Source organism: Panthera pardus, unplaced genomic scaffold (assembly GCF_024362965.1).
Source record: "Panthera pardus isolate Hobbes unplaced genomic scaffold, ASM2436296v1 HiC_scaffold_12, whole genome shotgun sequence".
Classification (NCBI taxonomy): Eukaryota; Metazoa; Chordata; class Mammalia; order Carnivora; family Felidae; genus Panthera; species Panthera pardus.
Window position 1 is genome coordinate 61,928,163 of NW_026526677.1, and position 15,268 is coordinate 61,943,430.

Consider the following 15,268-nt stretch of genomic DNA (forward strand, 5'->3'; position numbering starts at 1 on the left):
CTCTTTCTGGTCCTCTTGTCCTTTTTCGTCCCCACAGTCACTTCCCTAGATAAGGTCATCATCATCTCCCACCTGGATGATGGCAATAGTCTCCTAATCGGTCTGTTCTGTTTGCCCCCAAAGATTCCCCCTCAGTTCTTTTTCCTCAATATGGCCAGATGGATCCTTCCAAATCACAAGTGTCATCACGTCATTATCCTGCTTTTAAAAACCTGTAGTGGCTTTCTCCTATGCTTCTGCTGAAGTTCACAATGTTGGTCTACAAGGTGCTGCCTAGATTGGGGGGTCTCATTGATAAGTGGCCCCCAGAATTCACCTGTCATAACCCTCATCACACGTCAATGGAATTATTTATTTTATTAGTGTCTTCCCTGCCAGACTGCTGGCAATACAAGAGTAGGAAGCATTTCTGTTGTATGATATCCACACTTCCTGGCACTTAGGAGGATTCAACATATTCGTTAAGTGCATGTTGTGTTTTTAGTCTCTACCAACCCAACTGGAAAACAAAGAGCAAAAGCCAGCTTATCTTTGAACTGCATGGTACTCTAACAAGTCCTGAGTTTGTGCTGTACGGGCCTCTAAATTCTTTTTTGTTTTTTCAGGATTGGCACCCAATGTACCAGAAAGTCAGCAGGATGGTGGCCTGGCTCAAACCTAGATTTTGGTAGAGAACATCTGTCCTTTAAAGCAAGTTATGATTTATTGGCTTAATCCAAATAAAGGTCTGATGATATTTTCTGAACTGAAGATCAGAACGGGTAGTTTGAGAGACGATATACATCACTTCCTGGTGAGGCTGCCAGTTTGGAAGACATGGTTTGGAGGAAGAATCTTGGAAACTATGGGACATTCTTGGTGAAAGGTGACAGAAGATAGAATGCTGGAAATATGGATCAGGTCAGGAAATTCAAAGTCCTGGCTCCGCCACTTACTAGAAATGTGACCCAGAGTGGGCCTCTCAACTTCCCCAACTTCAATGTCCTTATCCAATAAAATGAGAGTAGTTACCTCTGCTCCCTTACAAAAACCCAAAGGGCTTGCTTAAGACTAGATGGGTATGAAAAAAAATTCACATAGTAGGAAAAGTTCTACCAAATAGATGGTTAACATTATGAAATTTAATCTATGCTGAGGACTCCTCTGATAATGATTATGTGTGAAATAAATTCCTGTTTTAAAGAAGCTCACAGATACGACTCTCTTTTGCTGGAATGATTGTATTCTCCGTTGAAGACCAGCACATAAAATGCAAGGGACTTTTCTTCTCAACACCAGGCATGCATCTCATGGGCCCCAGTAACACCTTGGCTGTATTTGGCAAAGATGTTCCAGTTGGAAAGTATTCAGTCATTTATGTTTCCCCCAAACCCTTTCCATAAGTTTTTAAATAGCAGTTTCTATCTCTTATTATAAGCCAATTTAGCTGTTTTCTTTACAACTTCAAAAATTAGTCTGGCTAATGAAGTCCTCCAAATTAAGGGTGAGAATAAGAATATAATGATAAAATAGCATAGCTAACATTTACTGAGCATCATCCCTGCCCGTGTGCTAAGCACTTTACATTCATTATTTTGCTCAGTCCCCATGCCCACCCTAGGGGGGTAGTTCCTGTTATCAAGTTTATCTTAGAAGGACTCTCAAGTGAAGGGAGGTTAAGTAACTTGCCCAAGGTCACCCAGTTCGTGAACTGCTGGACTTGGCGTTCAGGCTCAGGCAGTCTGACGGTGAAGTATTTGTCATTAACCACTGAGCACGTATTCTGTGCCAGGTGATGTGTCACGACTTCGGGACAAGAAGACGAACATGGTGTGGTATTTCTCCTCAGGGGGCTCGGAGCCTTTTTTAGGTACACACGTACCTAATCTTTCTCAGACACATTCTTAGAGTAATAAGGCCTATTTGGAAAATTAGGCACTACCTAATTAATTAAGATGTTTAAAATGGAATGACTTTGCCTGTAGGGAACACTCCTCAAAGATAAGACTTACCAAACTTGGGGCTTCTCTGAAGAGGGGAAAAAAAAAAACCCCAAACAAACAGACCATCCACTCCCTGAGGTCAGGGGTCTGTTTCCCCAATTCTCCAGAGCCTATCACAGTATCTAACACATAGCACTAGCACCAGTGGGTGCTTCGCATGCAGCTGTTGGATGAGTGAACACGACAACAGCAATGTCATGTAGTTGTTAAGATTCCTTAGCTTGCTCTGGGGCCCCTTCTTTTCTCAGGCCACCCACCCTGGTCCTCAGCATCTTAATTCTGATGGACCAGGGTCTGTGTAAGGGATGGGTAGGGTGACGTAAGATGGGGCAGAAAGAGTGAGTGGCGTATGTGTGTATGGGGAGGGAAGGAGGACAGCACAATGGTGATGTCACAAACAGACTGAGCGCTTTAAGGGGAAGGGTGACACTCCAGGTATATCAACCACCGTGTGACCAAAAACCCACCCTCTGGGTAGTGGATGCTGTGACAAGGCTGGGGATGTGGCAGCATCTCGACACCATGCTTTATGGGGTGTATATACATTTCTTATATACACATTTCTTCTTTTATGCTCATACACAAACACACACACGAAGACAATAGGAAAATAGAGGAAGGAAGACCATACCTTTAACTACCCTATCCAGATAGTGCGCTTGGGAAATAAAAGACAGGACATTTAAGGTAGGATCAAGTAAGTGCAATACTGCCTGCCACATAACCATGCCGGGTGCTAAGGAGACACAAGGGATGCACCCCACGTTTGGGACAGACCCGCCATGGTGGCGAAAATAAAACCAAAGACGAGATGACATGAGAGAGGAGGAGGGAGAGCAAGCACATTCTCCAGAAAGGGCCAAAAGGAACTTCCATACGGTCTACGATCCAGGAGTTTGGAATTGTGATCATATATAAGAAGACATAGGGACAGGGAAAACAGGAGAAAAAGGAGGATGGAGAGCTGCAAAAGTGGCCATGCTCCTGCTCTGTCAGGTTTGTTCCACTTTATGGAAAACTAGAACTTGTCCTCTGTCCACCCGCAGCAGCACCCAACCTCCCTTTGAGGGAAGCAGCTGCATGAGACCAAGGGCCCCCTGTCTGGGCAGAGGGGCTCCCAGGGAGCTGGAACTTAGAGCTATGCAAAACTGGAATCATCTTTGATACGGGCTGGGGAAGTGGGTTGAGTCTTTGGTCAAATATACCACTAGATTATCTGTTTGCCATTCTGGAATTTTCCACGGACACATGTGCCCGCATAGAGTTGAATGCAGAATGCTTGGTGTCCCAAGTAAGATGCATTTCTCCTTTGTGCCTCTTACACAGAATGTAAGGTGCAGGTCGATGGATGCCACCGTGAAAGAAAGAAAAAGAAAAGAAAACCTGACCACTTCTCAGTGCTCATTACCTCAAAAGATAGAATGATGTTGGCTTTGTTTTCCAATGGAGGGGTTGCATCCAAGCATTGGCTTACTTGGCCATCTAAGGTTTTGCGTATCTTGTGAGGATGGGTGTCAAACATTGCTCTGAAAGAAACCTCGCAGTACGTGTATGTGCCCCCTTCGTTCCCAGCGTAAATCAGTAGTATCATTTCATCTTCCCCACCTGGGCTGCAGTCATAGCCCTTAGGGGAGCTTCCTTTCCACCCCTCTCGTGACAGCTCCCCTACGTGCACCCCCACAATGGCCAGACCAATGGCCCTCTCCTGAAGGGCCTGATGCTCTCTGTCAGGCTGGCCTCCACCCTCAGCTTGATTTCACACACGAATCTAAAGCACAGAAGTAGGACTGGACTGCATGATGGGGCCTTATCTGGAAGCCCTGGGGTTCTATAAACTGTTGGAACATTCTTACTCCCCTCATGAAAAAACATAAATTTTATTTTTTCAGTCCTCTGGCAAGGAGAGACACCGTTGCTGTTCATCAATATATATTTGCCTCAAAAGACTGGTGGATGAGAGGCTACGTTTTGACTTTAGGTATCCATACGGTCTCTGTTTAAAGACGAAATATGCTTCCGGAAGACTGCATAGCCAAGTGGAAAATTGGGAAGAGGAGGTTTTAACTGGGCCTGCATGCTTCCCCTTCATGCTTACAGATGCCACGGAGTCTGTGAGATCACAAGATACAAGAAAGGAAAGTGGAGGAGAATGGCTTATTAAGGCAAGAGTGAATAAATAAAGCTGTGAAAGGCTGAGCAATGAAAAGTAGGGCCAGCCCACAGGTAGCGCGGCCCGGGAAGCATCTCTGGTGAAGGTGAAGGCTTTCTTGATTCTCAGTTCAATCTGTCACGCTTGTTTTAGTCAAGCTCATTCATCTAGATTTTCAAAGCGATCTAAAATTTCTCAGACGTCACCTCCCACAATATGTCACCACATACGGCATCTGCGGGACCTCCTGGCTCAGGTGGTGTGCTTAGCTTTCAGATGCGGAGTTTCACAGAGCGTCATGAGCACAGACTGCTGTCATAACTGAACCCAGCTCTAGAAGCACTGGAGTTTCTCTCGCAGGGTTGGAAGGGAGACACCATCAGCGGGATCCAGGTGGCCACACCATCATGCAGCATCCTCTTTGAGGGAGTTCTCTCACAAGAAAAACCTTGCTCATCTCCAAACTTAAGGGTGATACCCTGGCTGTGGTGACGAGTACAGATTACCTCTACTCTGTCGGCTTAATCTTCCCAAGCCTAAGGGCTGACTTCAGAGAACTCTCTTCTAATGCCATTTCTTTCATCATCATCATCATCATCATCATCATCATCATCATTATTATTATTGCCATTTCACTTTTAGGAAAAATTTAGTAATAATGATCTCTTTTAAAAGTCAGTATGTTTCTAATATCTTTAAAAAATGCTTACTAATTTCCCAGGACACAGAGTGGGGGGGAAGGAGGGAAGGAGCAGGAACAACAGGCAGTGGAAATGACTGAGGCAGACTCAGGTTGCAATCGATGCTGTGGGTTTCAGAAGACAAAAGTGGGCATTTGCTACTTCAAATTCCAGCTCCACAAGCCACTCTGTCCTTTCGTACCCAGTGATCTTGAGCCACACCGTGCGTCCAAAAGCTGATAATGGCCAGTCAGTACCAAATCCCAAAGTTTTCTGGGAACACAATAGAGCTTCCTTGTCTCTGGCTATTAAAAATGGAAAGGATAGCTGGGATCTCTGAAGTCCAATGCCATTTATTTATAAAAGCGATATGCAGGAGTCCATACTGTTGTTCACGCTTCTATTGTTTGAACATCTTGGTACATTTGCCCTGGAACGTAGTCACTGAAGAATCCATCATGATTTTCAAACAGTAACTTTCAGAAAAGAAGGTACAAAGTCCATGAGTTTGCATTGCGCGTGGTGGATTCAGGACTTCACAAAATTCCTTCATCTTTCTCTTCAGGAGAAATGTTTCTTATGCTCTGTCTCTATTCCTGCCACTGTGCAAGAAACCAGAGATAGTGGTGGCATAATGCGATTCATGATACAGACTCTGAGCCTTTGGCATGAGTCTGTGAGGGCACTTCTATGGCCTCCAACATGCAAACCTCTTTCCTTGACTCGGTTGTCCCAACGTAAGTTTCCAAAAGTTTCTCTTAGGGTAATCCCAAGAAGCCTCAGGGGCCCCCCTGTCAAAGGCTGTGGAGAACATGGCGTGAGGCTTTTCATTCTTCTTCTCCGGGAGCCTCTGCTGACTCTAACAGTTGTACTGCTGATATGCATCAGGCCAGATTAAACAAGGGTCATTATAGCAGGTGATGGTTAGGGTGGTTATGATCGTGTGACCTTCTTTAGATGTTTGACAAACCACTGAAGAGATGTTCTTGTTAGGATCTTGGATACATTAATCCCCTTCTCTCTTTGGATGAAGGGCCAATGAGTAAGTGGCCAGTGGCACCAACCCGAGAGGGACGCACAAAGCCCATTAAACCTCCTTCCAGTTTCCTACCTCTACCACCTGTGGGCTAAAATCCCCCCGAACCATTGACTAACCAAGCTCTTGCTCTGATAACTTGGGGTAGAGGCCTGTCCATTTTCTCTTGTCCTTGCCAGCATCTGTCCTCTCAGGTCACGGGTGCTGTTGTGAGAGAGTGCTTTCAACGACAAGCACAGGGTTGTCATACAATCACTGACACTTTGTGGGTCTCTTATAAGCTCTCAGTTAAGGAATGTCTGATTACAAACAAGAAACCTGAGAGCTATCAGCCAACAGTGGACAAAGAACTCCAGAAGATTTTGTGGCCTTTCTTTATAATTTCTCTTCATCGTGAAGTCTGGCTTTGCTCACTGGAATAATTGCATCATCCGAGTATTATTTTGATCTTTACTCCCAGAGGAGGATTTGTTTAAGAATCCAGATTTATATGATTGGACAGCAATCCTGAAGCCTAGTAAATAATTCTGTGTATCTGGCATCTTGAACAATCACAGCTTTGGGGTCAAGGTTGGAATTTTACAAATGTAATCAGAAGCTAGCATTTCCCACATGTGTTTTGAGACTTTAAAGACAAGGGGGCACTGAAGTGAATAAAACAACTATCATAAAAGTGACCAAAAATGTTAGTACTGGTTTCAAAGAAATAGGAAAAAATTAGACACCTTCTCAAATTTAACTATGATTTTTAGCTTTCTCTACAGAATTGGGAGGTCAAGGCCCGGACTTGACACCCATGAAATTCCTGGAAGAGACATCACAAAATAGGCTTTTTATGGCTCTGGGTTGACCACGTACTTGAGAAATAGGGCCGCATCAATTCATCTTACCTTAACTTCTGGATTAGGAAAACTGGGTTTCATCTATGCAAGTGGGGGCATTATTGACGAGTGAGAGTGAAAAAGAAAAATCTCTTCTTACTTGGGGGATATATTTAGGATTGGGGTAACTCAGTTTTGGGATGCTGGGTGTGCAGGTCTGTGGGCAGTAGAGGGGGAGGCTGTAACGCCATTCCTCCAGAGGCCTTCTCGGGCACCCCCATTCTGTGATCCACAGAGGGAGAAAATGAAGCCCCCAGTGGCCATGTGGTCTGCCCATGGGACTTTCGCCAAGAGAGACAGACAGTTCCTAAGAGAAGGAATTAGGATTCGATGTGAAATAGTCTTGCTTGTTGACAAAAACATGGTCATTAAAGAGGATGCCATTGTCCATTTCCCTTTTGTTCTGAAAACCAAGCTCTTTTGAGAAAAATTAAGTAGTTCCATAAAAGAAAAGATGGACCAAAGCCTCCGCACAGAGATAAATTCCTACTATAATAATCTGCCCCAGGAAATGTCACTGGGGTGAAGAGATCCTTCTTACTTGACCATAAGGAGCCCAGACTTGTCTTACTGTTTAATGCCAGCTGGCAGGTAATCAAATCATTCTTTCCTGTTTACGGAGGGTAGTGGTATGTAAATAAACAGTCCCTCTGCTCTTGCTTCTACTGTATGGAGGTCTCTGAATCAGTGTTGTGGATCCCAGCTTTTTCTCTGGGATGGGACATCACTAAGCTCCAGCACACGAGCTAGCTGTGCTATAGTGACCTACTGTATAGTAATGAAATCTGATAACAAGAGAACATTTAACACTTTGGATTTCTAACTCTTCACATCAACAGTTTTTGTCTTTTCTTTAATGATCCTGAAACGGAGCGAAGTTCCCTGGAAACAGAAGGAAGCGCTTCTTGTCACCATCAATGATCAGAAAGGGGTCTTTCCTCATTTCTATTCCAAAAGGAAAACAAAGGCACCGCTGCTGTTTCCCTCATTTGCATCTCCTACCCTCCTTCCCTTACACTGGACAAGGCTACTGAAGTGTTCCTTCAGCGCTAGGGTGTTGGGTTTTCCCTGGGATGCAGCTGGCCACAGACAGAGACCCACAGAGAGCAAAGCTGCCATGCAGGGAGATTAGACAGAGACACACGAAATGCTCACCACAAAATGAAAGGTAACAGAATTCTGAGCCAACGTCCTTTCATCTGAGCCACTATGACTTAGTCCATTACTTCTTCAATGTCCTGTGACATTTTTCTGGTATTTAGGACTGTCGGCCTCCCTCTTGAATCATGCGCATTTACCTGGAAGCATTTCTTATCTGGAGGAGAAAAAGCATCTGCAATCCCAGAGAGGAGCTGGCTCTTAAAGAGTGACAAAGGCTACTTGGGTGTGCAGGGGAGGAGAGGGCAGGTGGGAGTGGGGTGGGATGGTTTGACTTTCTGGCATCAAAACAAATGGGAAATTCTTCAGGCCAGGCTGATATACATCTATAAGGCACTAGACACAGCACAGCCTGCCCACCAGCCCTGTCATGAATCATCTGTGATTGAGCTGAGGGAGAACTTCCTGAAATTCCTCACCATTGTTTGACTAAGATGAGATGCTCTTATCTTATGAAAATCTGACATCCATAAACTTGTTGGAACTTGGTATGGTGAGTTGAGGACACTGTAAGCAAGTGATAGAAAACAGAATGCGTTCTCTCTGGGCTCCGATTTTGGTTTTAAGAGGGACGGGCCCCCTTCTGGGCTGGCAGACTGAAAGAGCAACCTGTCCCCAGTCATGGTGAAAGTGAGGGTGTAGGGAAAGTGGGGTTTAAGGAAGAGGGCCCCGTGGGTGACTAGGGCCACTTCTCATCAAGGGACATCCAGGACCATTGTAAGGTAGGATGAAATTGATATGAGGAAGCCACCCAGAAGTGTGCAGTCTCTGCTAGGGACAAAGCACTGTGCACTGTGGCACCCTCTGCTAGGGACAAAGCAGGAAGGGCTGCCGTCGGCTCCAGGATGGCTCTGTTAAGAGTACGGGGTAGGCAAACCAGGTTTGCAACTCATAAGGAGAAGGCACAGCCTCTGGGAAGGGGGTGAGCCAGATGCCTCCGTAGCAAATTTGGGCTTTGCCTTGAAGACTGCACAGCAAGCAGCTGGTGAGGAGCCTGGGCACCAAGGCTCAGAAAACCAAGCCTCAAGTTCCAGTTCTACTTCTTAAAAGCTAAGTGACCTTAAGCCTCAGGTCCCTGAAAAGGAAGAAATAATATGTGTGTCTTCACAGGGTGACCGTTGGGAGCAGGAGTATGAAATAATGCAGTTAGAGCCCTCAGCACATGCTTGGCACATTGTAAATAATCAAAAATTAGAAGCCATTCTTATTAATAAGTGCAAGGAATCCCACAGCCATTTATAAACAGAGTGATGTTGTGGGGGTGGGGAATGATGAATACAGACTAATTTCAGATTACAGAACAAAAGGAATGGAGCCCAAGAAAAATGAGAGCAGTGGCTCCATTTGCTCCAAATTTCTTTGTCCCCCAAAAGATCTGGGGCTTGTCTCCCAGGTTCTGTAAGACCCAAGAGGTGACTTTCAGAGTCAGAGAGACACCCGGAATCCTGCCTTCCAAAGCCATGTGCTCACCATCTGATCACAGACCCTCCTTTTGAAAAAAATGGAAGGGGAAGAAGTTAAAACACACACACAAACCAGTTGATTCAATAAAGAGCTTTTGGTGAGCGCTCTTTCCAGGATAACAAACCAAGCAAAACGTCTGGCTGTGTTTAAAATCAACAAAAGCAGCAGGAAAGGCAGGAAGAAGGGAGGGGAGTGATGAGCTTGTGCCGAGAGCTGCCAACGGTGCTGCTTCAGCAGGAGCCATGGGAGGAGCCCCAGGAGAGGACAGAGGAGACCAGTGCAGACTGGATGGAAGCAAGGACAGGGGAGGGAGGGACGGAGCCAGGCCCAATGGGAGGCAGAAGTGGTGCCGGGGGCCCGTGGGAAGCTTTCCCCAGGATTCCAGGCCTCTCTCAGAGCTCTGGCCTAGGTGGCCAGGGGGTGTGGGGGCCTCAGAGCTAAGCCCAAGCGCTCCCAACCAGATCATGAATTTGATAATAATGGCCACACTTACTGAGCACTGTACCATGGGCCAGCCTGTGCTATGCTCTTTATATGCAGTATGATCCCCATTTTATAGGTGAGCAAACTGAGGCTCAAAGAGGCACTGGGACAGCCCACAGCTAGCTGCTAAGTGGTAGTAGTCATGTGTCTTATTCCTGACCCCCAGCTTCTTAATACAGAGCCCTACCGCGTCCGGCCCAGGAAGGGTAAATAGCGAGGCACGTGAACCAGCTAACAGACATCTGGGAAATGCAGACTGGGAGGGAAAAGGTTAAAAATGGCCAGTTGTGAGCTTAAGTCCAACTGATGTTGGGAAAGGCCAACCATAATGTCGCCAGATGAAAGGACGTTTTGCCCAGCTCCCACATGCGGACAGAGGCAGCGTGCCACCCGCAGCAGGTCCCGCAGCAGGTCCCGGGCCTGGGCCCGCCATACCGATGGTGCAGTGTTCGCCGTTCCAGCCGGGGCTGCACTCGCACTTGCCGTCGCGGCACGTCCCGTGCTCCGCACAGCGCGGGTGGCAGGCCCGCTGGTCGCAGGCCGCCCCCATCCAGCCTTCCTCGCAGCGGCAGGTGCCCCCCACGCAGACTCCGTGGCCGCCACAGTCGGCAGCACAGATCTCTGTGGGGAGGAGGAGGGTGGAGGGGGGGAGGAGGGCGGAGGGGGGAGGAGGGGGGAGGAGGGAGGAGGGGAAGGGGGAGGAGGGGGAAGGGGGGTGCAGGGGAAGGGGGGAGAGTGGAAGGGGAGGGAGGGGAGAAAAACAAAACACGTTTTGAGCCGGTCATTTTTGGGAAAAAGGGTCACACTTGGCTACTCACCTCGTCTCCTGTGAGGCTCGGGAGTCGAATCTCCCTGAACAGTGACCCTCAGATGAGAACAATTCTCCGGGCAAAAGCCTGTCCTGACCTGTTTCCCTACCAAAATAGGGTGGATTGGAGGGCTCTGCTCTGTTTGCTTTCCCCTATTGCCAGCCTGTCCCTACTCTTGTGCTTGCCACCTCCAACGGGGACGGGCCTTCCAAACAGATGTGAGGAAAAGTCAAATTTAATTAAAAACTGGTTATGTGTGAAAACAAAGTGAGGACGAGTCCCCCATCGCCAAGTGAAGTGCTCGTGGATCTGGCTTGGGCACGTGCAGGGGGCCTGGGGTCTGCATTTCATTCTGGCCTTGACTGCGATCGAGGTGGGGTGAAAGGGAGGCCAGTGCCCCGCACCCCGGCGTGTTTTCTAGGGGGTGGCTCTGTGCTTCTGCCACCTGTGCTCCATGCTCCACACACTGCCCCGTCACTCCCACTCCAAGCACAACCTCAGTGGCCCTTCTGATCCAAAGCAAAGAGTTGGGGGACCATCTCACAGCCAGAGAGGGGTTGCCCAGCCCTTCGCAAAAGGCCTGTGAGTCGGCACGAAACACACACGGCCCGATTCACAAGCCGCTTCGGCTGGGGGCCAGTGGCAGCCTCACAGTTACACAGGCAGAGGTTGTGAAGTCTCGGAAACGGGTTTTAGGAAACTGGTTGAGCAGCTGTGGCCACTGATGCTCTCTGCCAGCACTGTGACGGAGACCCTGCCTGAAGTCTGGGCCTCGAGGCCCCACGGTCTTCAAATGAAAATCCCAACGCTTTTATTCTTTTTCCAACTAAATTAACTGGCACTGTGTCATGCTGCATTTGCCCACGACAGTTTGGAATCTTCCAAGCTGTATTCTGGTTTAGAAGCTACTAAGAGTCTAGCTATTTTTGAAAAAGGAGCTAAATCAAAATTAGATCGCAGAGGCTTAGACCTTTCATATCAACCTACAATGCAATGGCTACAATGTTTAAGAACTAAATACAAGGGGCACATGGGTGGCTTAATCAGTTAAGCGTGTCAACTTCGGCTCAGGTCACGATTGTGTGGTCTGTGAGTTTCAGCCTCGCGTCGGGCTCTGTGCTGACAGCTCGGAGCCTGGAGCCTGCTTCAGATTCTGTGTCTCCCTCTCTCACTCTCTCTCTGCCCCTCCCCTGCTTGCGTTCTGTCTCTCTCTGCCTCTCAAAAAGTAAATAAGCATTATATATATATATATATATATATATATATATATATGTAAACATATATAAATAAATAAATATATACACACACACGTATATGTGTGTGTGTATATATATATATATATATATATATATATGTAAACATATATACATATATAAATAAATAAATAAGACTTAGAATCAGATGGGATTCCAAATATATGTTCTGCCAGTTACGTGACCTCAGGCTACCTATTCCATTGCTGAATTTCGCTTTCTTCTTCTGTAAAATGGGGGTGGTGACAGCATCCCTTCGGAGGGTGCCTGATATACAGTATGTATCAATAAATTCACACCGATCATTCATTCTTCAGATAGTACTGCATGCATGCCTACTATGCGCTGAAGACTGTGGCTGTGTCAGGAATACGGAGAAAAACTAGACATAATCTCCATCCTCTGGGAGATCACAATCCAGACAAAGCACAAACTGATGTTGGAATCCCAAGGGTATCCAAATAATCTACAGCTGTTACTGCTGCACCTTCTTGCTTATACACAGTAAATAAAAAACCATGAATTTTAGGATCAGATAGATTTGGGGTCCACTCTTGTTTTGTCACTTATTGGCTGGGTGATCTGCAGGTTGCAGGTTATGAAATTCATTGAGCCTCGCTTTCTATGTCTGTGAAACAGGCATAAAAACATTCCCATTTCACCATCTCACAGGGGTGGTGTTAGATCAAATGAGGTAATGTGTGGGAGAGCCATTTTTGGCTTAATAACTAACACTTATATCAGGTTTTAGAGTTTACAAAGCACTCTTCATATGCAATTTCTCATTTAACCTCGACAACAATGCTGTCAGAACACCCAGCTACTATCTTTCTTAGAGGTGAGGCTACTGAGACCCAGACAGTATGAGCGAATTCTATAAGGTCATGCGGCTCCCCTGGTGCTCCTTCCTTGTTTTGACAATTCTCAGGGCAATATGCAAGACAGACATTTTAAGATTAAGGAAACTGATCAGCAAAGAGGCAGGCTCTCCTCTGCAGGAACCTCCTGGTTCTTCCAGCGGGTGTGTCTCCTTTCCTGGCCCTGTTGCTTATCTTTTGTTACATCCAAGTCAGCCCCTGGATATATGTGAAATGAAATGAGATCCCCTCCGCAGAATTTCCCAGACACTCAGTCTCACTTCTGTCATCTGGAGACTGCTGGGCTGCCCATCCAAACGCAGCATTTCCTCGCCAGTTTACGCCAGACACGCTCTCCTGGCATGAAGCTGAGGTTGCCTGGTGGTTGGGCCCCTCTCCATCAGCCTTTTACAAGCTGGGTTGTGGGCTCTTACACGTCTTAATGCAAGGGGCCTGAACAGGGTGACCTTGATGTTTATGGGATGCTAACTGATGGGAACACAGCCTGTCAGTGTTCAGGTTCCCCTCTGCAGATGGCCTCTCTGCCTGCGTGGGAGACTCATTGACTCCTGACAGGAGCAGAAACCAGAGATGCTGCTTTATCATTTGGTCTCAAGTTGTAGGTCCTGTTGTGATTTTTCTTATGTTTCTCTCTCTCTCTCTCTCTCTTTTTTTTGTCCTTGATATAAAAGGAACTGCTTTCGTTTTCCTTCTTGATTTTTGCTTTGACATGAAAACAGATACAACTTCCCAGAGTGGTTGCTGGAAATCAAATAGGATGGCACTGAAGAATGTGCTTTGACAGCTCATCTATCCTTTATGTGATGTAAGTGGGATTCTGTGAAATGTGGGTCATGGCTCCTTTCCAATCCCAGTTTCCTTGCTTGTAAGCCAGGGATGACACTAACCACTGGACACGGGTGGTGTAGGAATTGCTCTTACTTGTCTCCTCTCTCGTGTGCCCACTACATGCCAATCCTACAGCAATGGGATCTGATGGTAACCGTGCCAGGCATAGTTCTTTCCTGACCTCAAGGAGTTGACATTCTAGCATGGCAGGCAGACATAACTGATATCAGTTACACAAGTTCACATGTGCAGAAGTAAATCTTCTAGCATAGCGTCTGGCACGTAGTCAGGGTATAATAAATTATGCTCACACATACTTTTGTGAGAAAGAAAATGATGTGTAGTAGCATATGCACTGGACTGACGTCAGAGCATCGGATGTGAATTCTGACTCTGTGACATATCCAATACAAGTGAGCATTTGATAAGTTCCTGTTGACCTTCACCTGATACACATCAGAGCTTTCTGGCTGGTAGCTGGAGGGTCTGGGATCTGAGAGGAATCCTTTGAAGTACTATGGAGAACACAATCCGTAGGGTAGACTTGGGCTCCGATTCTGACTCCCCAGCTTCCTTGGGTCCTTGTAGAGTCCTCAGAGAATTATTTAATCTGGGTCATACTTCTGCACTCCCCAAATGAGGACAGTAATAATGGTCCCCCACTGGTTGAGTGGTGATAATGGAAGAAAAGGGTGCATGTGGAAGGCCCTGGGTGAGCTGTGCTATGAACACAACTCATTGATGAGGACTGAAGACCTCTTGTGTCATCAGAGCTGTACTTCTTGAAGAGGAGCATCTTCTTGAAGAGCAAAATATTAGCTTTTGTAGTGATCAGCCTCAAAATTTAGGTATGCTTTCTCTAGTTACCTTGCATGGCACCATTGGCCAATACCACTGAAACCCAGGAAGAAGCCGTTTGTATTTACAGCCTTGGCTTCCTCTTGAAATCACACGAAAATCCCAAGCTGTCTTACAATTTTGATTCTAAGCCTGTAAAGTTCTTGACTGAAGCATACAGGATCTTGGAGATGAACCAGGCCAGGCCCAAGAACACATTAGCTCTTCTCTGAGGGAAAGCCATGCCTATAGCCCTTCCCTTCTGCGCCTCTGCCTTGCCTCACCCCTGTACATGCCTGTCTTTTCTCCAGACCAACAGCTCACCTAATGGCAGGCTTTAGCTTTTTCTCATCTTGGTTCCCCCGCAGCAAGCACCAGGCATGGCACAACATGAGATTTCAACAAATATTTGTTGAAAAAACAGATGAATAAAAAAAACCCCAAAAAACAAAACTTCACGGAAGAGGTGTTAAATTACTTGGGCTTGACTCTGTCTCAGGGTCATATTGTACAAGAGTTATTTAGTTAGATATATTTGCACAGGGGCTCAGTCCCCTTTGTGCCTAACTTTCTTAGAAACTCAGCTGCAATCTCTGACTGAGAACTCTGTAATCTTAAAGGGCCTCAGTCCTTACACTCTCATGCACACCTTTCTTCCTACTGCTTCCCATGTCACACCCATTCTCCTTCCATGATGTGGAAGTGAGTAGGCACATGAGGAAGAAGTGAAAAGGGTAGGGAAAGATAGCAGGTTTGGCTATTGGTTAATTGTGCCCCAAAGTGTATACATAAGGGAAAAAGCTGCTCCAGGCTCCTCTCATTAAATGTTA

General features: G+C 46.5%; 1 protein-coding gene across 1 annotated transcript in view; it reads right to left on the minus strand.

The window, feature by feature from the left end:
- Positions 1-15,268, minus strand: part of TENM4 (teneurin transmembrane protein 4) — a 2,883,939-nt gene that overhangs the window by 114,202 nt on the left and 2,754,469 nt on the right. Inside the window, 2 exon segments of the mRNA XM_053900128.1 lie at positions 2,614-2,640; positions 10,269-10,454. Of these exon segments, the coding sequence (XP_053756103.1) occupies positions 2,614-2,640; positions 10,269-10,454 (213 nt within the window).